This window comes from Pantherophis guttatus, chromosome 4 (assembly GCF_059756535.1).
Source record: "Pantherophis guttatus breed Tessera chromosome 4, ASM5975653v1, whole genome shotgun sequence".
Classification (NCBI taxonomy): Eukaryota; Metazoa; Chordata; class Lepidosauria; order Squamata; family Colubridae; genus Pantherophis; species Pantherophis guttatus.
The window spans coordinates 26,101,059-26,125,620 of record NC_142066.1 but is presented as its reverse complement, the minus strand read 5'-3'; the positions used below and the strand labels follow the sequence as shown (position 1 = coordinate 26,125,620).

The 24,562-nt window shown below is 40.6% G+C and overlaps 2 protein-coding genes across 5 annotated transcripts in view; both read right to left on the bottom strand.

The window, feature by feature from the left end:
• Positions 1-7,209, bottom strand: part of LOC117666857 (integrin alpha-X-like) — a 49,991-nt gene extending 42,782 nt beyond the window's left edge. Inside the window, exon 1 of the mRNA XM_060692825.2 lies at positions 7,038-7,209. Within this exon, the coding sequence (XP_060548808.2) occupies positions 7,038-7,101 (64 nt within the window). The 5' untranslated portion in view covers positions 7,102-7,209. The remainder of the gene's footprint in view (positions 1-7,037) is intronic.
• Positions 7,210-9,900: 2,691 nt separating this feature from the next.
• CD2BP2 (CD2 cytoplasmic tail binding protein 2) lies at positions 9,901-22,522 on the bottom strand. Of its 4 annotated transcripts, XM_087891808.1 has the most exons (8): positions 22,389-22,478; positions 19,006-19,094; positions 16,516-16,597; positions 14,690-14,825; positions 14,183-14,340; positions 12,971-13,484; positions 12,405-12,523; positions 9,901-10,230 (listed from the first exon to the last, which is right to left on the bottom strand). In XM_087891808.1, the coding sequence occupies exons 3-8, from the start codon at positions 16,588-16,590 to the stop codon at positions 10,120-10,122; spliced, it is 1,113 nt and encodes a 370-aa protein (XP_087747934.1). In that variant the 5' UTR covers positions 16,591-16,597; positions 19,006-19,094; positions 22,389-22,478; the 3' UTR covers positions 9,901-10,119. The 4 variants fall into 4 exon arrangements, with proteins under 4 accessions (XP_087747934.1, XP_034275633.2, XP_034275634.2 ...); XM_034419742.2 differs by lacking the exon at positions 19,006-19,094 and having other exon boundaries at positions 22,389-22,522; XM_034419743.2 differs by lacking the exon at positions 19,006-19,094 and having other exon boundaries at positions 16,516-16,634; positions 22,389-22,472.
• Between the last annotated feature and the right edge of the window lie 2,040 nt (positions 22,523-24,562).

Genomic DNA, 24,562 nt, shown 5'->3' with positions numbered 1-24,562 from the left:
TGTAAGTCAAGGACTACCTGTACCAGAAAGCTGTAGTACAGGTAGTCCTCAACTTACAACAGTTAGTTTAGTGAGTGTTTGAAATTCCAACAGCACTGAAAAAGCATGACTTATGACTTCGTTCACACTTTTGACCATTGCAGCATCCCCATGGTCACTTGATCCAAATTTGGACGCTAGGGAACTGGCATATATTTATGAGGTTTGCAGTGTCCGAGGGCCATGTGATTCCCTTTTGCGACCTTCTGACAAGCAAAGTCAATGGGGAAACCAGATTCACTCAACAGCAGTGTTACTAACTTAACAACTGCAATGATTCACTTAACAACTCTGGCAAGAAAGGTAGTAAAATGGTGCAAAACTCACTTAACAACTGTCTCGCTTAGAAACATAAATTTTGGGCTCAATTGGGGTCATAAGGTGAGGACTATCTGTATTTCCTTGTGGGGAAACATTGCCTATTTTGTCCCAAACGGGCTTTTACAAAGGCAACTGGACTTGTTTTGAAGACGTTTTGCTTCTCATCCAAGAAGTTTCTTCAGCTTTCGGAGAAGCTTGTCCAACTCTTGGATGAGAAGCAAAATGTTTTCAAAGAAAAAGCAGAAAGTCCAGTTGCCTCTTGAAAAAGCACCTTTGGGAGAACCATGACCTGGATGACTGAGAATCTCCATAGACAATTATCTATTTTGCTTACTCTGTATTGGTCATTGAATGCTAACCTCTCGTGCTCTACTAAACCCAGCTTCAGCTGCTCCTCTGACTCAAATCTGTGGCCACACCGGACAGCTAGTCAGCCTGGTAAAAACCCATAAACCAGCACAAGGAGTTGCCAAACAAAGGAAATAACCTTTACTCTAACTCCGTGAGTTATAACATGAAAAGATAATTCACTGAGGTTGAATAATAATTATTTCCCTCCTTTGGCAATTTCCATGCAATGAGATTTTGTGGTATGTCATGGTGATGAGGTCACTAACATTTTGAGTGTCTTTGAAGTGGAAAATGCAAACATCAAGGTGACATAGCTAAATGCTATTTGTAAAATAAGGGGCAGGTTACTTATTGTGTCTGCTTGTGGGTCTCCAATATGAATTTGGCCATTGTAAGAATATTCAACTAAGTAGACTTCACACTGATCAAGTCTTACTCTCTTGAGCAGGGGGTTGGATTAGATGACCTCCAAAGTCCCTACTAGCCCCCTTCTTCATTATCTCCTCTTAAAATACAATCTATTCTTTCCATATTCCATCTCTTACATATAAACAAATCCATAGAGCATCATTCTAGTATCAGCAAAAGCCCATTAAAGACTATCAGAATGAACAACATATCTATTTTAAACCTGATCAAATAAACCAACTTTATATTTCTTTCTTTTATTACTAAAAAATGTTTAGTCCATTCAAATCATATTGCAGAACTTGATTTCTTTTCATTTTTTTTCCTTTGTCCCTTCTCATTGTCCCTCTTTTGTAAATCCAAGATAGGAAAATTGTCCAGGTGATTCTCGTGGGTAATTGTTTGTATATGTCTTTTAACTATTAAAAAATCAGCTGGTTTGAAGGTCCAGTGTAACACTTTTTCCATGTCATTCTAGTATCCTATCAATTGTAAATCTACTTTCAAGTCAATCTCAGTCTAGTCAGGTAAAACATGTTCCTCTTCTATAACATCTTTCAGACACAGTCTCTTCACAGAGGCAGATGTCACTATTAATATTAACTTCTGAGCCCATTTTTCAAAAATATTTTACAATAAGTCCAATGTTAGAATATTTTGCTTCATTTAATAATTGAACATCAAGTTTGTGTTCTTCTCCTTTCATTGTTGTGAGAACACAAACTTTACTTTCAATTAACCTTTAATTCCTTTAGTGTCCAATTTTTAAAGTCTTATTTTTTAAAAAAAGTAATAATTTCCCACAGAAAGGTCATCAAGAAGTGTGATTAGTGCCACTCAGAGTACAATGATGGTAAGTATTCATGTTCTCCAGAGTGGTTGAAGGTATCATGTGAATATACCCAATAAAATGAATCACATGCTTTGAACATACAAAATCTCCACAGAAATTCATAGTTCTCTCTGGCTGCATTAGAATACAAAGCTTTCACTTTTTCTGTTTCAATTTTTATTTCATCTTTTTTTAAACCACAAAATGTACTTTGTTTTGACATGCATATGAAGATAGAGGACAGTGGCTGTATTTGAAACATCTTCCTGCCCCAAATTCCTTCAGAATCGGTAAGTCACATATTTTTCTTTTCCACAAAACTATATCTCTTCTACAGCTACCCTATAGACAGACAATTTGATTCCAATTTTTTAAAGCCATGAACTTCTGCATATTTCACCACAAAATCATCAGAACTGTATGTTAGAGGGAAGAAGTTCATTATTGTGAATAACTCTTTCACTTTCTTTAAAACCACAGGGCTGCATTAGAAATGAATTTCCAGGCTCTAAGTCTCCATGCTATCTACATCTCTGTGACTTTTCTTGAGCAAGATGCCCTCAGTGCCCACTGGTGACCCATCTTGTGTAACAAAACCCCAAACTGAAGCAGATGACAGACACAGTTAGGACAAGTAGTATGTCTCCTTATGAAAAAGGCAAATGAACCCGCTGTTCCTCTTTGACTGCCTGGATAATACGGTCAGCAAGAACAGGAAAGAACCAGAGAAACAGTTGATAAGAATTGCAAGCTCTTCTGAAGGTCTAGAGCAGGGGTGTCAAACTTGATTTCATTGAGGGCTGCATCAGGGTTGAGTTTGACCTCAGGAGGGTGGATGAGCATAGCCCAGGTGAGAATGGCCAGCTTGATGTCATTTGGTCCAGGGGATACCTGTGGTGGCCCGGACAGAATTGGGGGGATCCTCCTACAGCCCTCTGCTCCAGTTTCACTGGCAGAGGCACCATGGACTGGTCCTTCACTATTTCCATGGCAGCCCAGTGGGGCAGATCTAAGCACCCCACGGGTTGATCCAGACCATGGACCTTGAGTTTGACACCCCTGGTCTAGAGGCTTTGATCAAGGAGATCAATGCAAGAAGGTGTGTCAGGCTCCAAAACTTTAAAAAAGACATACTGAGTTACCCCAAAGCAATTTCCTTTATTGTTCCTCACTTATGGACCGAAATCTTATCAAATTAAAGCAAACGATTAGCGTCAAGAAAGATATACTCTGAGAACCTCTGTATTTCTCCCAACCAAACTATCAAAACTTCGCTGTCTCTTGGTTCTCTGGAATGCAGCCCCTCCCTCCTGGGAATCCAGACTACATTCCACCACACTCTGGCAAAGAGCAGCTAAAGACATCACATTTTTTATCTGGTGAAGAGCTCAAACACCAACCCTGAGAGAACTTAGGCCACACAGGCAATCTTGCCCCATGCCACACAGCTATTCACAAGTGAACACCAAAACACACACGTCCCGTCATACATCACTTAAACACAATTGCTCTGTATTTTAGGGACAGGTTGTATAATCTTGCAGGACCTTAATCTCTGTCCCCCTCATCTAGTATTTTCTTTTCCTGTGTGAGCTACCCAAACTAATTTTAATTGTTGAAGCATCAAAATATGTTAAATAAACAAGTAAATAAATGTTACTTAGCTTGCATAGATTCCTCTAAAAAAATCATTTTGGCTGTTTCAAGTGTGGTACATATTGGAATTAAGCCCAGTTATATCATTTCAATCTGAGGGATAATATCCTTGAATTTTCAAAATTGTTAGTGAGAATGTATAGTTCTCACCTAACAACCAGTTCTTCAGTGACTATTGGAAGTTACAATGCTGCTGAATGAGATGAGGAGCGATCCTCATAGTTCAGGCTCACCATTATGACGGTCACAGAGTCTCACAATCATGTAAATGCCATTTGTGACCTTCACTGACAGCTTCCGGGGAAGCCAGCAAGGGGTCACAAGTCAGAGTTTCTCAACGTCGCCCTTAACAACTGCAGGTGACTCGCTTAACAATGACAACCAGAACTGCTGCAACCGTCTTTGTAAGTCTGTGTGGTCACATGACATTGCAGTTTACAATTGCATCACTTAGCGATGGAGTTACCAGTCCCAATTATATTCGTGAAAAAGAACCACTCTTCTCTCTCGAGCATGTAGACACAAACAGAAGGATGGTTTTTTTGAGTATGCTCAGTAATGTTGATTCATTACAAGGCTTTTAGTAGTTCTTCTTTGGAGATAACGGGATATGAAGTCTTCTGGTTGAGTTGGGCTTAAGGTCATGCTTGGAATTGCTGCTGCCGATGCCCTCATCATGTTCATTGATAGTCATGGATGACCCAGCCCTGATGAGCAGGATCAGGTAAGTACATCTACAAGGCCTCTATGAAGAATATTTGGGCTGAAATGCCTGGGGCTCAGTCTTGTTATGTGATTTGGGAGAGGTTTGGGTTGGTGACACCTGAGGAAAACATTGTCTGCTCTGTTAGACCTTCTTGGATTGTTAAGGCAGCCAGGAAGGCGACCTCTAGTTGGACCTGAATGTGGGTTTCAGGGACACAAGAACTTTCCATCCATACTTAGATATGGTAGCACTTCCTCACTCAAAGGTAGCATATCATCTGAAGATAACCTCAGCATAGCCAAGATGCTCAGCATGCCAAGCTGCAGTGGTTGCCAGTCTGTTTCTGGGTGTGAATCAAGGTGCTGGTTATTGCCTATAAAGTCGTACGTGGAGGACTTTCTAGGCAATATTACTAGCCAAGTTACTTAACTTTCTAGGCAATATTACTAGCCAAGTTACTTAACTTTCCGTTTGAGCATTATATATTGGCAGAGTTGCACACTCTAGAGCAGGGGTTTCCACCCTTGGCAACTTTAAGACTTGTGGACTTCAACTCCCAGAGTTCCTCAGCCAGTAAAGCTGGCTGAGGAACTCTGGGAGTTGAAGTCCACAAGTCTTAAAGTTGCCAAGGTTGGAGACCCCTGCTCTAGATAGTTTCAATTAACAATGCCATTCCCCTGGACCCAGGAAGTGTGCCTTCTCTGTTGTGGTGCTTGGCCTTTAGAATGATATCCTATCCCCCATCTCCCTCAAAATCCATGTTGCTCCCACCGTGTTGGTGTTCCATAGGGCCTTAAAGACCTGGTTTTTCTCCTTGATCCTGAGATCAGACAGGAATCCTCATTTTGTTACTTTTGTTTTCTATCTGAATATTTGCCTGGATCCCATCTTGGTTTTGATTTATTATTTGTGAACTGCTCAGAGCCAGTCAGAATCGGATGGTGTCCAAATTGACTAAAATAAATAAAATAAAATATCCATATTCAGATGAAAGTGGTACAACCTACTCTCTTTTTTCCCCTCACCTGCTCCTTACTTTGGAATTCAGAGAAGTAATAAAAAATGGGTTAGAATAAAGTATCAATCAACAGAAATTAAAAAAAAAGGTTATAAAAATGCAGAATAAAACCCGATAGAGATAAAAAGGGAATGCAAATGGCATGGGTTAAGAATATAATTTACTACAGAAAAGGAAGTCAAAGCACTCTGAATTATGCAAAGCACTAAAAATATCTTATTTTGAAGCATATCAAATCTGAAATGGCTGTTTCTGATACAATATGGGCTGTTTCCAAGTGTTTTGAAAATGTTTCACACTCTGTAAATTATTGTTCCAAGTTCAAAATATCACCAGAATGTTCAATACAGCAGTTTTGATCTCAAAATGGGAAATTTCATGCTCAAAACAGTTTGAAATTATGTGTTTTACACACCCTTCCTGGGAAATCATTGTATTTAAAAGCTGGCACTATCTTTTCCTTCTATTTGGTCTGGCGTCACAAGTTCCTAGCTACTGTCTAGGATTAGTTTAAGATGCTTAGAGTGCTCCAGATTAACCAGACCTCCTTAAATTAGAATTCAGTAGGATGAAATACTGTGTCCCTTTTCAAGCATATAACAAATGCAGTTTGTTATTTTTTGCGGGGTGGAATTGCATTATATATATAAAATGCAACTTTAATCAAACCTACTGTTCGTTTAAATTGGTCTAAGGTTATAAGGCTGTTCTGCTACGGTTCAAAAACTGGTATTACTGCTTCTTATGAAGATTATTGACACTGAGGTAAAAAGTACCAGTGAAATCAATGACAAAACTACCTGCAATATAATGGCTAAATTAAACTTGGCTAATTTCATAGGCCACTGCTAGAGAAATCTGAAAACAGCTAGTTGAAAGATACAATATAAACTGATGGCATTATTAAGCTACATCTTTCATGTTCTGAAATGGATAACATGACATTTTATTAAGTCTTGGGATGTTACTTATGTTGTATCGCCTCAAGCAGTGATTTTTGCATAACCCCGTAGAAAAAGTTAACAAAACTTAGAAGCAATCTCCTATTTTAATAATTGTCTTGAAAATTCCTTAGGCAGAAAACAAAACAGGCTATCAGTGAAAATTAGTTCCGTAGCTGGGGGCAGTGAGCACCCAGTCCTTTCTAGTTTCTATATTAGGTATTGAATAAATATGCATTTTATACAAACTGCTTAGTTTGGATAAGAAATAGAAAGCACTACTTCAAACGTGAGTGAATTTAAACCATTCTAAGCACACCATTGTACACCACCTGGTTTGCATGGCTCAGTCTATGTAAACCTACTTTACAGAGCTTGACAGAAAGGCTAAGTCAAAACGATATTTAGCGATCCTCTCAAAATTGTTCAGCCAGCACAACACTTAAGAAAGGCCTCTGTGTTAATATTAACTTTTCTTTTTTCAAAATATCAACTGGTGATTCTTACTGAAATTAATTCAAGAGCACCTAGGCTCTCCGTTTTGCAGGGAGGCTCAACCCTTGTATCTCAAACCTTTAGTTTGGATTTCCTATCCAGCCAATTCTGGATGAAAGATATTAATCCAGTTCTATAAAGAAATAATAATTCCTCTCCCTCTCCCCCAAGCTGGAAAATGCTCTTAAATCTATTAAAGGCAAGATGCTTTTCAGGCAACCTGTTGCCCTGTTCCTGAGCTACTAAACCCAATGGGGATCTGCTACCTACCGCAGCCAAGGCAAAGAAGGATCACGGCTTGGTAGAAGAGCTTCACTTCAGTGATAGGACCCATGGTGTGGTTTCACCTCTCTGGAGCTTCTTCTCTTGACTCCACTCTGCATCTCACTTCCTTTTCTTCGTACACCAATATATATTTCCTCCCAACATTCTTAGTTCCTCCAACTTTTGCTTCGGCCTTGCTTTGTGTAATCTCTATCTAAAGTATTTCTAAATCACTTCCTGTGGTATATTGAGCACTGGGATGACTACATGGTCCCTTTCTCCTCCTGACCAGGGAATGCTTAATGTGGTAGGCCGGCAATGGCTGACGTACGACACACGTGTCACAAGTGATTCGGCAGGTCATTTTTGGTGAGGCTTCCAGACCCTTTGGAAATCACTCAAGAGGGTCCTGCTCTTGTCTGGCCGCTGAGGTCTCCAAAAATTGTGTGACCATCCCTATGCAGATTTTGGAGTTTCCAGAGGCACCAGGAGAGCAGGACTTTCTCATGCGACTTTCAGAGTCCAGAGAGGAGGTCTTGAGAGGTCTCCTTTGTCCATGCTTTGTGCTTGTGTGTGTGTGTGTGTGTGTGTGATAGAGCAGAAGAGTCAAAATAGGTGTTTTCTAAATCTTTGACACACCGAGCCCAAAAGGTTAGCCATCACTGCTGTAGGCGAACCCAGTGGGCAAAACTCTTAACAGACAATGCTCGTTTCGCTTCTGTAATTCCATCCTAGGGAAATCTTGCTCAATGAAGAAAAATTGACAGGGAATTCTATCAACACCTCTTAGTCAAAATTGCCAACTGGACTGTGATTACAACAGAGCTAAAATTTCCACTGTTAGCCAAAACAGTTGTTGAGTTTTGTCTCATTTTACCATCTTTCTTGCCACAGCTGTTAAGTGAATCATTGGAGTTGTTAAGTTAATAACACAGTTATTAACCGAATCTGGCTTTCTCATTGATGCTGCTTGTCAGAAGGTCGCAAAAGGTGATCACATGACCCCAGGACACCGCAACTGTCATAAATACATGTCAGTTGCCAAGTGTCTGAATTTTGATCACGTGACCGGATGCTGCAATGGTTGTAAATGTGAAAAATGGTTGTAAGTCACTTTTTTCAGTGCTGTTTTAACTTCAAACGGTCACTAAACGAATAAGTCAAAGACTATCTGTGTCCTAAAGATGGATATTGGCAGGAAAGCTTTCTAGAGATGGCGTTGCTCGAAGTTGTTAAAAAAACAAGACTAGCTAGATTTACAGGGATGTCAAACTAGAGGCCCATGGACCGGATGCGTCACACGCAGGCCATGCCTACCCCAGCTCCGCAAAGGGGGGAAACATCGTGAAATGTCACGTGACGGCAACATGACACCGTGAACTTGGCACCCATGAGCTAGAACTTCAGTCTGAGTCACCGAATCAGGTCAATGTCAAATCTGTCCACAAAAAGAGCCAAATTTACTCAGAAAAATCAGCTAAATGAATCGCACACGTTTTTGGAACATACGACATCTGCTTCCTGGCAGGGACAATAAAATTCACAGGAAACAAAAAGCTCATCTTCCAAGAATAAAGCTATAACAAACTAACCAATCACAACTTTCACAGAAATTCTATGAAGATACCATGAGATAGGGTTCATCTCTACAAGAGGGATAAGAAACACCAAAACCATCTTTAAAATTGAGGTTCCTATCCCCTTCCTGATCCATTCTTTTTCTAAAAATAAAAATAACATAAAACTCACCTATCTATCTCTAGCTGGCTTCAATGGACCGATTGCTGAAATAATTTACCATAGTTTCCTTCCTGTGCCAATGAGTTGGCTCAAGTTGATTTTCAGGAAATATCGATTTCAAGATGATTATCAAACTTTTCCATCAGATTGCCTACCACTTCTGTAGCCATAAAAACATCAATCTGTTCTTTTGAAAAGATAATTTCCTTTCTATAAATCTAAGGACACAGCTGCTCATGTGTAATATATGTGGCAAGATAACTAATTATTAGGCTGCCCACTAAGCAAGACTGGGTGGAAAATATGTTGATTTTATTTTAGGTTAGTCGTCTATGCTTTTTTGTGTTTTTAAATCTGTGTATTTGTCTATTAAAAAACATTTTCCTTGTTTGACGAGCTCTGGGCTGGTGAGTAGAAGAAACTTAAAATATCACCGGATAAACTTAAAAACTCTGGGCTGAAAGAAACTATCTTGCATACAGGTAGTCCTCGACTTACAACCATTCATTTAATGATGGAAAAATCTTATTTTCCAGCAACCAATCATGTTGACTGCTGCAGTTGATATAATGCATGTGATCCCAAATAATCCACTAGCTCTGGTTAATGAGCCATGATCAAGTAATCCAGCACATGTACAGGTAATCCTCAATTTACAACCATTTGTTTAGTGACTATCCAAAGTTACAATGGCACTGAAAAGAGTGACGTATGGCTGTTTTTCACACTTATGACCACTGCAGCATCCCCATGGTCACATAATCAAAATTTAGACCCTTGGCAACTAGCATGCATTTATGATGGTTGCAGTGTCCTGGGGTCATGTGATCACCTTTTGCAACCTTCAAACAAATTCAATGAGGAAGCCAGATTCTCTTAGCAACCGTGTTATTAATTTAAGAACTGCAGCGATTTACTTAACAACTGTGGCAAGAAAGGTTGTAAAATGGGGCAAGATTCACTTAACAATTGTCTTGCTTAGCAACAGAAACATTGGGCTCAATTGTGGTCATAAGTCGAGGACTACCTGTACAAGATTATTTGTCTCTGGCAACCATTACCCCACATAAAATGTACAGCGATGGGATGTAATAGCCAGCAGGAAAATAGAAAGGGCTGACTATCCAAACCAATTTAAGGTTATTTTATTTTTCACAAAATACCAAACATCCTTAGATTTAAATGGGAACCCCTCTTCCCCTCGGCAAATGCACCCACCCACGCAGGCACACACATAATATCCCCTTGCCCTCACCCCACCCCACCCCACAGTCTGGCAAGTTCTTTCAGTCTGTCGCTGGGTTGAACTCTGTCCCTCGTGCTTGGCAGGACCGGAGGTGGGTTCCGATCATGTGTAGAGATCAAAATCAATCCGCCTGGAATTGTAGAACTGGCCCTCGGAATTTTCCACCTTCCGGCAGTAAACCCCATCAGGGAAATAGCCTTGGGATACCCAGTCCTGAAGAGACAGAAAAAAGAATTTGAAAGGGAAGAGAGAAGGATGGCAGGGAAAAGAAGAAAAGGAAAGAAAACAGACTCTGCTAGAAAGAAGTTCCCTGAGGATGAGGCTCTAGCACGAATCCGAAAGCTCGGAAGACTAAACCTCTGGTCCTGGTGGCCGATCCAGATTGGATCCTGCAGCATTATCCTGGGACACATATATTCGCCTTCATTCATGAAAGAAAACAAAACCATCTGGTATGGAATATCACAAAAGAGGCAACCAAAGAGGCACGCTTAATTGGCAGTGTTAACAAAAGAGTCATCCCAAAACGCACTCAGCCAATATGGTATTTGATAGGACCATATTATATATTTATATATATTTTTAAATGTTTTTTAATATTTGTATTCTATGTTTTTTATCTTGGCTGTACACTGCCCTGAGTCCTCAGGGAGAAGGGCGGTATATAAATTGGAAATTAAATTAAATTAAATTAAATATTAGAAGAAATGAAACCGTATTAATTGCATGTTTTGCTAATAAGGGAGTAGAAGATCATTTATCATCAAATCTGGCATTGCAAGGAAACTGAATGCTGCACATCATTTCTGATTCTAGTTTAACAGTTTTATTGAGTTATAAAATATTGTAAAATACAAAATACAAAAGTAAATAGAAAAGCAGTGGGGGGGGGAAGGGGGAAGAGAAGTGAAAAAAGATAAGAAGAAGAAAAAAAGAAGCATTGACTTCCGACTCTCTCTGTTACAGTAAAATAAGGCATTAACATCAAATGAGGACCCAGTTTGTGGGGGCAATAAGCTGACTTTGTATAAATATACAAAAGTATGAAGGCTATTGCTTAATGCATTGTAAGCCGCCCTGAGAAGGGCGGCATATAAATCAAATTTTAAAAAAAATCACAACTTTTTGCTTTTTCATAATAATATGAACAAGCCATTTCTGTAAAGATCTATCAGTCTAATCGGTAAAACCCGAAATCAAAGTTTCATTCTTTTCCACATCACGCACGAAGTTCGAAAGCAGTCTGATTCCTACTATGGACGAATGGTTGCAGAAGTTGATGGAGTTGGCTGAAATGGCAAAATTGACTACTTTGATTAAAGAAAAGAACATAAGTAATTTTGCTTCCACAAATCATTTCTGATTCTATATTCAAGATTGCCCAATATGCTGCCCTTGATTTAGGTTACTTAACCTAAAGACTAATAAAAGAATCTAATAAAAGAATAAAAGAAAGATGCCAGGAAAAGAACAGATTCTAAAAAATGCACATTGGGTATGTTAGTATGGATTTGGGGGCAGTGATACTATATCCGTCAAAATTAATTCTCAAGCACTATCCCCACAGCAAATGTACTGTCCAGGAAAAAAATTCTGACCAAGGAAATAAATTATAACCAAAAACAATATGTGACAATGATTAAAAATCTCTCTGATGCAATCTCCCAAAGAATACGTTTTTCTTCTCACAATTGCCAGGAAGGGAAATAAGGTGCATCAACAGAATCATCCTTCCATCGGTACAGATAGTCCTCAATGTACGGCCACAATTGAGCCCAACATTTCTGTTGTTAAGTGAGAAATTTGTTAAGTGAGTTCTGCCCCATTTTACGACTTTTCTTGCCATGTTTGTTAAGTGAATCACTGCAGTTGCTGAACTACTAACACAGTTGTTAAGTGAATCTGGTTTCTCCATTGACTTTGCTTGTCAGGTCGCAAAAGGGGATCACATGACCCCCGGGACACTGCAACCATCATACATGTGAGTCAGTTGCCAAGCGGCTGAATTTTGATCACATGACCATGGGAAGGGTCATAGGCCATTTTTTTCAGTGCTGTTGTAACTTCGAACAGCCACCAAGTGTCCAAGTCAAGGACTACCAGTATTCAACATAAGCCAGGATTTATATACAATTGCAAAATCGAAGAACCAGCAACACTAAATAGATGGCAATTAAAATGAATAGAATGGTAGAAAGATGCATTTTTTAAAAAAAGTCACTCAGGAAAAAAGAAAGATAAATGAGATATTGGAGAAAGAAGGGAAAAGGATTATCTGTACCAATGAAGAAAAAAGGACATTACTAGGATAGTGAATAGGTAGAGAGAAATAGACACAAAGTGAGGAAGTGAACAAGAAGTTCATTTATCCTCTTTTGGCCTCTTACCTGCATCTGAGAGCTGCTGAAGGGTCCGTAAAGTTCAGATGTGTTTGTGTTTTCCCACTTATATTCCCACATCACCTCAGAGAGTATGTTGTCATCACTCTCCCCACGTGTCTGACTTCCTGTTGTTGGAGAATAAACACATAGGTCAGAAGTATTTTTCCTAAGTTCCCTAATAATAGGGAATTTACCCCCCAATAGAACATCATACAGTTAAGGCAGTGTTTCTCAACCTTGGGAACTTTTAAGATGTGTGGACTTCAAGCCCCAGCATGGCTGGCTGGGGCTTCTGGGAATTGAAGTCCTCACTTCTTAAAGTCCCCAAGGTTGAGAAGTACTGAGTTAAGGATAGTTGAGCGTGTTAGATGAGGGGTTGTATATTTCAAGGCTTCCCCAAATAAGCTCTTGACACACAGCTTTGCAAGTTTGAGCGGAATTTTCCTCCCGAACCTTGACATAATGAAAAACACCCCAACAAGTGATCCTTCACCTGCTATGATAATATTCAGCACACTGTCTTGACTGTATGTTTCCAATCCCGGAACACTCAGTTCCCCAAGGACACTCACCTGATGATGTCTTCTCTCCTAGTTTGGCTTCGTCGATCTCCTCAGCAAACATGTCGAGTTCTGGTTCACCAGAGGAAGGTGCTGCAGGAGGGTGCTGTAACACCCGGAGTCTCACAGCCAGCTTCTCCCGGGTTTCCTGATAGATTTCATAGACTCCTCGTGCCACCATTTGGTCAGCCAGCCCTGACAGCTGTTCTAGCTGCTCTTTCCGCTCAGGTGACCCTGGCTTCTGGGGATCATCTTCCTCAGCTGGATCAACTTCATCTACTTTGAGGCGGGTCCAGGGCTTCCGGTGACGTCCACTACTTTTCGGGCCACCCTTGTCTCCGAACCTTTGAATGGCTCTAGCTACTGTCTCACCAGGTAACATTAAGTCTACCATCCTTTCCAGAAGTTCCTTCTTCTCCAGAGGTGTCCGGCCCACCTCAAGATCTTCATCATCTTCATCTTCTTCGTCATTATCTGCAGAATCGAGTGATTTCTTCTGACCGGGAGGCTGTTCCTTTATCTTGACCTGGTAAAAAACAGAAAAGGATAGATTAGGTAAAAGAAAAGTGATGTATTATGGATTAAAATGGATTTTAGGTCTGGAACAAGAACGCAAATGGCTGATCTATCTTTGCAATCATTTCCAATTTTTGCAAGCATACTTTCCATCTGTCAACATTGGTCTCAATTTTATTGGTGGAGGGAGGGGTACTATGTACAGGAAGCTAGGGAATTCTGGGAATTGAAGTCCAAACATCTTAAAGTTGCCAGGGTTGAGAAACACTGGTTTAAACTGATAACCAGAGTAGATGGCGGAGGATTCTATGGCTTGTCCATGGTATTTCCTTTTACACTCCTGAAATTCCCCTACATTTACTTCAAATAATGTATATGCACAGTTTTTCCACAGCAGCTGTGAGACTTTAGGAGATGGAGGACAATCAAACTAAATAAACAAAAATAAATAATGTACTCATCTCTTATTTGCCTTCTTTCTAACTAAAATTCCCTAAATCCTATGATAGAGAGAGAGAGAGGGAGGGAGAGAGAGTATATCTATATATATAGTATCTCTATCTCTATCTCTATCTCTATCTCTATCTCTATCTCTATCTCTATCTATCTATCTATCTATCTATCTATCTATCTATCTATCTATCTATCTATCTATCTATCTATCTTGCACTGGCTGTCTTCCCTTCAAGTCTACCTAAAAAGACTTACCCAATCTATGTTGTCCAACCAATTGTCCCGAATCACTGCCTCTTTTTTCAAGAAATAATTGCCTTCTGAATCAAAATGACCTTCTTCCATCTCCTCTTGCAAATTGAAAGGGGTGATCCGGATACCATCTTCATAGTCAATAGTGGCAGATTCCTGCCCTAAAAAGATAAAGTAAGGAGATTAATTTCTGATTGACCTGACACCAATAAAAATATTATTTAACCTTAATTTTTTAAAACTGTTAACAAACAGTAAATTATTGGAGTAGAAAGTGCAAATATGAAACCTGCTCCAAAATTATCATTTTACTTGAATTATAAAGTCTGAAAACATTTTTCTTATTGAGATTGAAGATTATGTGATGGGTCACCACATAATTCAGAGTGTCTTAACTGTCATCACTAAAAAAATCCACAATCTTGGGGACTACTGAATTTTTTTTTAACTTAGAAAGAATGTAGAAGTTCTGATTACTGAAATCTATAATCAATACAGCTCCCTACTTACCTTCCACATCGTCTGATGCAAGGATGTCATATTTACTACCCTGCCCTTCATCTTCCTCCTCATCTTCCTCATCGCTGTCCAACGAATGCTTGCCCTTAAAGCGGCTGCCTGGCCCTCCAATAGCAGGTTCCACCAGCTATTCAAGAGATGAAGTGAATTTAGAAGTTCAGCATTTGAAGAACCTTCAGAGTTTACGTGTTTTCCCCCAATTGTCAAGTTAGAAAATTAGCTAATTCCTCAAATTAGCAAGTTACTCCCTGTAACTTTCTCTATTTTTTTCACTGATAACTTGTGGTCCTTATAGGCAGTCCTCGACTTACAACCGCAATTGAGCCCAACATTTCTGTTGCTAACTGAAGCAGTTAAGAGAGTTTTGTCCTCTTTTATGACTTTTGTTGACACAGTTAAGTGAATCACTGCAGTTGTTACTTAGCAGCATAGCTATTAAGTGAATCTGGCTTCTCCATTGACTCTGCTTGACAGAAGGTTGCAAAAGGTGATCACATGACCCCTAGACATTGCATATGAACCAGTTGCCAGGCATCCAAATTTTGATCATGTGCCCATGGGGTTGCTGCAATAGTAATAGGTGACAAAAATAATATCATGTCACTTGTTTCAGTGATGTGTAACTTCACAGGGTCATTAAACAAATGTTGTAAGTCGAGGACTACCTGAATTTAAGTATGTAGCTATAGACTGCAACTTCACAGTGCAGTGTTTTTCAAATGTGGTAACTTTAGGATGTGTGTCCCAAAGATGATTTTTCAAGAGGCAACTGGACTTTTTTTTTTCTTTGAAGACATTTCGCTTCTCATCCAAGAAGCTTCTTCAACTGAGAGCTCAGCTCTCAGCTGCTTCTTGGAGAAGCAAAACATGAGGGTTCAAAAAAACCCCAAGAAAGTCCAGGTGCCTCTTGAAAAAGCACAACTACCATGTTTCCCCCAAAATAAGACCCTGTCTTATATTTTTTTGAACCCCAAAATAAGCGCTTGGCCTTATTTTCGAAGAGGTCTTATTATTTGGGGCACGTAGCACAAGATGAGGCTCCTTTTGCAGTCTTACCTGATTTTCAGTTCTGCGTTTAAATATTTTCGGGGAGGGCTTATTTTGGGGGGGGAGGCTTATTTTAGTGCATGCGCTCAAAAGCTCGATTGGGCTTATTATCAGGGGATGTCTTATTTTTGGAGAAACAGGGTATGACCTGGATGACTGAGAATCTCCATAGACATTTAGGATTTGTGGACTTCACACGTTTCAGAATACCCCAGCCAGCATGAGAATTCTGGGAGTTGAAGTCCATCTATGTCTTAAAGCCTTGGTAGTACAGGGGTAGTACAGGGGTTTAAGGCACCCTGTTATTAAGCTGGTTATTAAGACCAGCTGCCTGCAATTACTGCAGGGTTCAAATCTCGCCAAGGCTCAAGGTTGACTCAGCCTTCCATCCTTTCTAAGGTAGGTAAATTGAGGACCGAGTTGCGGGGGCAATAAGCTGACTTTGTATAAATATACAAAAAGGATGAAGGCTATTGCTGAGCACATTGTAAGCCGCCCTGAGTCTCCGGAGAAGGGCGGCATATAAATCAAATTAAAAAAAAAAAAGTTGCCAAATTGAAAAACACTGTAATGAACAGTTCCTCCTTAGGCTTTGTTGTCTGGATCTCAAGTTAAATAATAACCTTCCTCAACCTGGGTTCCATCAGGTGGTTTGTCCTACAATTTCTAGGAGTTCCTACCACTAGATTGGCCAGTATTGATAGGAACTCTAACCAACAACAGGCAGAAGAAGTCAGATTAGGCAAAGATGCTATAAAGATTTATTTCACCTTCTTCTTTGGGAGGATCATCTCCTCTTCATCATCATCGCCTTGGTCTTCAAATGTGACTTTCCGTTTTGACATGATGACCCTGTAAAATGCAACCCAGATCAACAGCAGAGAGACTGCTGTGTTCAAAACATGAACTTGGCAGTTCTGATAAGTGTCGCATCCAGCTTTACCAGAATGCTGGTTCCTCTACAGATAAGGACCTTATCATTACTATACACTACCTCTGGGGAAAGTTTGTAAACAAGCAGCTGTCAAGTCTGCCTTTGCTACCCATTCCAGGGTAGATGCACGCAATACATATGGTCTACTCTTTTGGCATCAATGAAGTGATAGGTTAATATAACTGAAGAATCTGATAAGCCCTCAGAACCAAAACAGTGCCCCAAAAAACACAATTTAAAATAATCCTGCATAAAGAAATTGGAAACAAGAAAAAATACCAAGTGAAACAAAAGTAATAGGGAAAATTTTAGAATGCGCTGAAATGGATAGGTTAACCAAAGAATTACAAGAAAAAGAAGAATCAGACTATTATAAAATATGGAATAATTGGTATAATTGGTTAAAAATTAGAAATATACAAAATATATAGGGGATATATTACCGATTGATACATATATATGTAATAAAAAATATTATTAAAGAGAGGTGAAGGAATATATTATAAGTAGAATTGTAGAACGTCACTCTGAAAAAATGCTTAAGAAGAAATTACACTCTTTTTGTGTATATGTTGTATAAATGTTTGTTGTGTATATGTTACGTATGTCTTTTTTAATATTTATATTCAATAAAAACTATTTAAAATAAATAAATAAATAAATAAAATAATCCTGCATACTTCCTCATAACGCTTTTAGTCCAAATAGCTGCCAGGCACTCCCAAATGTTATAATAAGAAGAATCCTGCATTCTGAAGATCTCATGTTAGAATTAGGAAAGTTTGTTAAAGGAATTACAGAGGCAGAAAATTGCAGCTGCAATGAGTGTAACAAGATCAGTAACGAATGATGGGACAACTACTGTCTAGCAACAAGAAAGTTATAAGAAAGTTTAAAGTTAGGAGGACGCTGTTAAAAGGATGCTAGCTAAAGCACATACCGTGTTTCTCTGAAAATAAGACCCTGTCTATATTTTTTTGAACCCTGAAATAAGCGCTTGGCCTTATTGCCATGCGCTCAAAAGCCCGATTGAGCTTAGTATCAGGGGATGTCTTATTTGGTGGGAAACAGGGTAGACATAAACTTTGGTAATCTCTAGCTTATTATAATAATAAAACACACACCCCTTTTGATAAGAAAGCTTATTAGCATAAACATGCAATGTATGAAGAAGGAGGGAAAAGTACAAGAATCCAATCAAAAGAAACAAGTGTCAAACAAACAATGAATGATTCTTAGGGTGTTAACTTTTTTAATTATAACTGTATAAAATTTGTATTTGTGTATAGTTCAGGATCTCGGCTCCTTTTGCTGACGTACAGGTAGTCCTCAACTTACGACCACAATTGAGCCCAAAATGTATTGTTGTTAAGTAAGACATCTGTTAAGTGAGCTTTGCCCCATTTTACGACTTTTTTTTTGTCTTAGTTGTTAAGTGAATCATTGCAATTGATAAGTTAGTCTCCCAGTTGTTAAGTGAATCTGGCTTCCACACTGACTTTGCTGGTCAGAAGGTTGCAAAAAGTTGACCAAATGACCCCGGGATGCTGCAACGGTCATAAGTAGAAACCAGTTGCCAAGCATCGGAATTCTGATCACATCGGGAATGCTGCAAAGGTAGTAACTGTTATTAACAGTTATTAACACTGTTATTAACATCTGCTGCCTGCAATTACTGCAAGTTCAAATCTCACCAGGCTCAAGGTTGACTCAGCCTTCCATCCTTTCTAAGGTAGGTAAAATGAGGACCCAGATTGTGGGGGCAATAAGCTGACTTTGTATAAAATATACAAAAGTATGAAGGCTATTGCTTAACACATTGTAAGCCGCCCTGAGTCTCTGGAGAAGGGCGGCATATAAATCAAATAAATAAATAAAAACTGTGAAAAACAGTCTTAAGTCACTTTTTTCAGTGCCGTTAACTTTGAACAGTCACTGAATGAAGTGTTATTAGCCTGTACTTCAATAAAAGTTCCTTGAACCACCTCTCGTATCTGGTTCTGTTTGCCACCTGCACCAGGCTAAACACGGTTTGCGAATAACAATTCTCCACTTCCTTTGGTAGACAGAAAGATGAAAAACCATTACTTGCAAAAAAACGGTGTTTTTGTTGCCATCTCTTAAAGTAAGGCTACTTCCCTTCCTGAAGCACTACCGGGAGCACCACTCAGGTGACCCTGAGGACAAAGATCCACCTCCAAGTACTTCAACGACCCTCTAAAACAGCGGTTCTCAACCTGGGGGTCGCGACCCCTTTGGGGGTCGAACGGCCATTTCACAAGGATCGCCAAAGCCCTCTCTCACCCCCCCCCATGCCTTCACTCACCCTCACCCTCTGCCTCTGTTGGATCGCCGGCCGTTCGCTTACCCGGCCCACTCTCAATCTATTGCTGCCTCCTGAGTCCCAGCTGATGGCTAGAGGGAAAAAAACTGTTTAAATTCTTGCTGTGGGGCTTCAAAGCGCCACCCCACAGCTGATCAGTGTTAAAAGAAAACAAATGAGTAGACCGGTGCCTGCAAAATTAGAAAAAACAGCCCCTTTCAGCTTCAGGATAGGTTAATTAGCATAAGTTGATTAGATCAGCCTCGACTCTCAGCTGATTTGCTCTCAGCTGTTTTGCGGAGGGCTCTGCTGCTAGCTGCAAAAAAATCTGGAGCAGATTTTTTTCCCCCTAGCTATGCTGAAAAAACGAAACTGAAAGTAAAGCAGGGTCTTTGCTGCAATGTGACAAAATGAGGCAGAGAGAGATTTCTTTTTCTTTTTCCTCACCAAAAAAAGTAGGTGCAAAACTGCAAACAATGGGAAATTTAGGGCAAAAGAGGAGGTTCAAGATTTTAAAACAGAAAAGAAAAAAAGCTCTATTTAACTAGGGAATTGTAATTATTGAGATACTATTAATTGTATATTGTGTTGAAAGCAGAAATGGTTAAGTTGTGGTTTGGAGGAATATATGGGGGAAATTATTTGGTTTATTATTATTGGTAAATATAATTAATTGATTTGTAAGAAATTGGATTGCATGGAAATAATTGGAATATTCATGTTCATATTGATTAATATACAAAAAACATAGTTATAACTTATTGATTTATATTAAAATGTTGAATTTGTATTAAACAACTGTATTACATAATTACATAATTAACCAATGTGAGGATGGATATAAAAATAGATGACAATGCGAAGGGGTATAATATAGAATAGAAGGGAAAAATTGAATTTGATTAAGATTAGAGATGAGGATGAAGGGTAATATTGGTTTTTTTTTAAAATAGATGAGGAATAAATATGGCAAAAAGGAAATATAGAAATTATAAATTTAATTGAAATGACTAAACACTGTTTAAATTTGTGAACCGGCCAAATACTCTGTTCAAAGAAAATACATTGTATGTTTGTATGTGTGTTTCTAATTATTGCTATTTATTCATATTTGTTCTCTTTTATTCTTTAAAGTTTAACAATTTATTCTTTATCTTAATATCTTCATATTTGTTTGGGGTTGGTTTTCTTCCCTTTCATCTTTTTTTTTTTTGTACAGCAATCTTTCTCCTCAAACCTACCACCTCTCTCTTTTCTTTCCTTCTTACTTTCTCTTTCCCCCCCCTCTCCTCCTTACTTCCTCTTCCTTTCTCCTTCTCCTTCTCTCTTCCTCCCTCTCTTACCCTCACTCCTACTCTAATTTCCCTTCCCTTCCTTCATCCCTCTCTATTGCTGTATCCTTTTATGCATATGGACTACTCAGAGGGCTGAAAAAGTTATTTTTGACTGGTCCTCGCACTTTTGACCAGTCCTCGAACTTACGACTGTCCTCACATTTTACGTTTTTGCCCTATCTTGTCACCATGGTGGAGAAGCAGTTGTGAAATGAGTGACATGGTTGTTAAGAATGCTACAATGGGCATAAATGATGACCAGTCATAAGTGTGAAGACCGGTCAAAAGTGCGAGGACCTGTCAGAAATCACTTTTTTCAGCCCTCTGGGTAGTCCTTTTGTGCACATGGACTACTCAGAGGGCTGAAAAAGTTATTTTTGACTGGTCCTCGCACTTTTGACCAGTTCTCAAATTTACGACTGTCCTCACATTTTACGTTTTTTGCCCTATCTTATCACCATGGTGAAAAGAAGCAGTTGTGAAATGAGTGACATGGTTGTTAAAAATGCTGCACGGGCATAAATGTGAGGATGGTCATAAGTGTGAGGACCAGTCAAAAGTGCGAGGACCTGTCAGAAATCACTTTTTTCAGCCCTCTGGGTAGTCCTTTTGTGCACATGGACTACTCAGAGGGCTGAAAAAGTTATTTTTGACTGGTCCTCGCACTTTTGACCAGTCCTCGAACTTACGACTGTCCTCACATTTTACGTTTTTGCCCTATCTTGTCACCATGGTGGAGAAGCAGTTGTGAAATGAGTGACATGGTTGTTAAGAATGCTACAATGGGCATAAATGATGACCAGTCATAAGTGTGAAGACCGGTCAAAAGTGCGAGGACCTGTCAGAAATCACTTTTTTCAGCCCTCTGGGTAGTCCTTTTGTGCACATGGACTACTCAGAGGGCTGAAAAAGTTATTTTTGACTGGTCCTCGCACTTTTGACCAGTTCTCAAATTTACGACTGTCCTCACATTTTACGTTTTTTGCCCTATCTTATCACCATGGTGAAAAGAAGCAGTTGTGAAATGAGTGACATGGTTGTTAAAAATGCTGCACGGGCATAAATGTGAGGATGGTCATAAGTGTGAGGACCAGTCAAAAGTGCGAGGACCTGTCAGAAATGACTTTTTTCAGCCCTCTGAGTAGTCCCTATACACATAGCCATGGCCACCCGGTCACATGACCAGCTAGCCATGCCCACCCAGTCACATGGCCTCCAAGCCACACCCACAAAATAAGCCACGGCCACAGAACCGGTAGTAAAAAAATTTAGAACCCACCCCTGGTTGGGGGTCACCACAACATGAGGAACTGTATTAAAGGGTCGCGGCATTAGGAAGGTTGAGAACCACTGCTCTAAAAGGATGCAAATGACCAGCTTGTCTGCAAGGAATATAAATCCTTCCATTCCCCACTATCCTGTCAGAGCTGAAGAAGCTTCTTAGATGAGAAGCAAAACTTCTTCAAAAGAGAGGGGAAAAAACAAATTCCAATTGCCTCCTGAAAAAGCACCTTTGGAACAACCATGACCTGGACGACTGATAATCTCTACACTTCCTGAACTCCACAACAGTCTCCATCAATTTCAACCGAAGCCCACCCACTCCTTTCTCAACTGGGCATAATGGAGAATTGGATGTAAGGGACGCCTATCGACCCCCCATCCTCTAATACAGTGATTCTCAACCTTGGCAGCTTTAAGATGTGTGGACTTCAATTCCCAGAATTCTCCAGCCAGCCAGGCTGATTGGGGAATTCTGGGAGTTGAAGTCCACATGTCTTAAAATTGTCAAGGTTGAGAAACTCTGCTCTAATAGAACTTATCGAAGCCAAAGGGGGATCCCCACCATTTTTCTCGTGCATCTAATCAAGTCTGCACCAAAGCAGCCACGTCTGAAGTCAATTTAGGAGGCGACCTCGACACTCGTTTGGGAACCTCTGGAGCCCCCATTCCTCTGACTCTCCAAGGGGGCCCCGCGGGACCCTAAATTAGAATTGGCGGGTTTGCACCTTCCTTTCCGTCCCATCCCCGGACAAACGACCCGGGTCGTACCTAGGCGGCTGCAACAACAGCACCCGAAGCCTCCCAGCAGCACTGCGTAGGAATCAATATCAGACTCCTGCTGCCATTCGAGCCGGATATGACGCCATAGCTAGAGACTTTTTCCCTCCCCCTCCAACCCAACTCGTCGCACAGGACGTGACGTCATTCCTGGCAACCCCGTGGCTTCACCGCCCAGCTCGGCCGAAGGAAAGTGTGGGCAAAACTGATAAAAAGCGCTGCGTGTGATGAGGCCGATGATGGCGGCAAGCCGGGGGAATTTTTTTTCTCTTTTTGATAAAATGCCGCGATGGATAGAGGAGGATTTTTTTTAAAAAAAAAAAGTTAAATATCCGCGCTCGATAATAGTTTCGCCCTTTTTGGAGCTTCTCCTGTTAGCGGGATTAGTATATTTATATTTTCAGCCCTCGCTGACTTTTTCCCGCCCTTTTCTCAGTCTGTAATTGCGCAATGACGGACGTGTAATGAACGCAAGTGGGGTGGTCGTTGCGGTTAAGGATCGGTGCTGTTCCAAGACTACTTGAAGAAATGCAAAGAAATCCCGTCTGGGAGCCTCCCAGATATTTTTGAACGATAGGCGGCGTTATAAATGTTGTACAACAGAATACACAAGAGTTGGAGGGGATCTTGTAGGTCATCTAGTCCAACCCCCATCTCGCTTAGCAACAGAAACTTTGGGTTCAGTTGTCATAAATCGAGGACTACCTGTGATATCGTGTGCCCCAAAGGGAATGATGCGTTGATGTGTTGCTTTGTGGAGCACTCAACAACCTTGTGTTATATCCAAGATGTGACACTTCTGGAAAAGAGACCACACGGAGACAATCCCTCCAATTCCTTCCCAGGCCGACCATGCAAGCAGACTTCACCCAGGACTAGCTATACCCTATATGTCCCAATAGTAAATTTGCCCTAAATTCTTCTAACAGGAAAAAAAACTTCAGCAAATATACTTTTTACAGTTTAAAGGGATTTAAATTTATTTATTTATTTATTTATTATATTTCTATACCGCCTTTCTCCCGTAGGACTCAAGGCGGTGTACAGTCAAGAAAAATATAGACACACAAACATCATAAAATTGCTAATTAAAATTATTACTTAGTTTGGTCAATCAAATAAAACCCAGAATTAGATAACATTTAAAAAATCATTCACATGTTCGTATGTTTAGCCCCGCCTGTTGGAACATCAGGGTTTTGAGGGCACGGCGGAAAGCACGGAGATCAGGGATATTTCGTATCTCCGGGGGCAGTTCATTCCAAAGGGTTGGAGCCCTCACAGAGAAGGCCCTCCCCCTGGGAGTCGCCAGTCGACATAATTTGACTGACAGTACCCTGAGTAGTCCCTCCCTGTGAGAACGAACTGGTCGGTGGGAGGCTATTGGTGGCAAAAGACGGTCTCGTAGGTACCCAGGTCCTAAGCCATGGAGCGCTTTAAAGGTGATAACTAACACCTTGAATCGCACCCGGAAGACCACCGGGAGCCAGTGCAGTTCGCGTAGGAGAGGTGTTACATGGGCGTAACAAGCTGCGCCCATAATCACCCGTGCGGCTACGTTCTGGACCAGTTGGAGCCTCCGGGTGCTTTTCAAGGGGAGCCCCATGTAGAGAGCATTACAGTAGTCCATACGGGAGGTGACTAGGGCATGAGTGACCGTGTGCAAGGCGTCCCGATCCAGAAAGGGACACAACTGGCGGATCAGGCGAACCTGATAAAAGGCACCCCTGGCCACGGCCGTCAAATGATCTTCTAAAGATAACCGTGAATCCAGGAGGACACCCAAGTTGCGGGCCCTCTCTGTGGGGAGCAAGATCTCATCCCCTATTGTCAGTGATGGTACTAGCTGACTATACCGGGACGCCGGAAGCCACAGCCACTCGGTCTTGGAGGGGTTGAGTCTGAGCTTGTTTCTCCCCATCCAGATCCACACGGCCTCCAGGCAACGGGACATCACAGCAAGGGCATCATTGGGGTGGTCTGGGGTGGAGATGTATAGCTGTGTGTCATCAGCGTACTGATGAACACTTACCCCAAAACCACGGATGATCTCGCCTAGCGGTTTTACATAAATGTTGAACAGAAGGGGTGAGAGGACTGACCTTTGCGGCACCCCACAAATAAGGTGCCTTGAGGTCGACCTCTGCCCCCCTGCCAACACAAAC

Bases quoted from the DNA above. Each gene is read 5' to 3' on its own strand.
- CD2BP2 (XM_034419742.2), bottom strand. From the start codon at position 16,590: ATGTCAAAACGGAAAGTCACATTTGAAGACCAAGGCGATGATGATGAA. The intron at 14,826-16,515 runs GTGAAATAAATC...TCTCTTGAATAG, and splicing joins TGATCCTCCCAAAGAAGAAG to CTGGTGGAACCTGCTATTGG. The intron at 13,485-14,182 runs GTAAGTCTTTTT...GTTTTTTACCAG, and splicing joins GGTTGGACAACATAGATTGG to GTCAAGATAAAGGAACAGCC.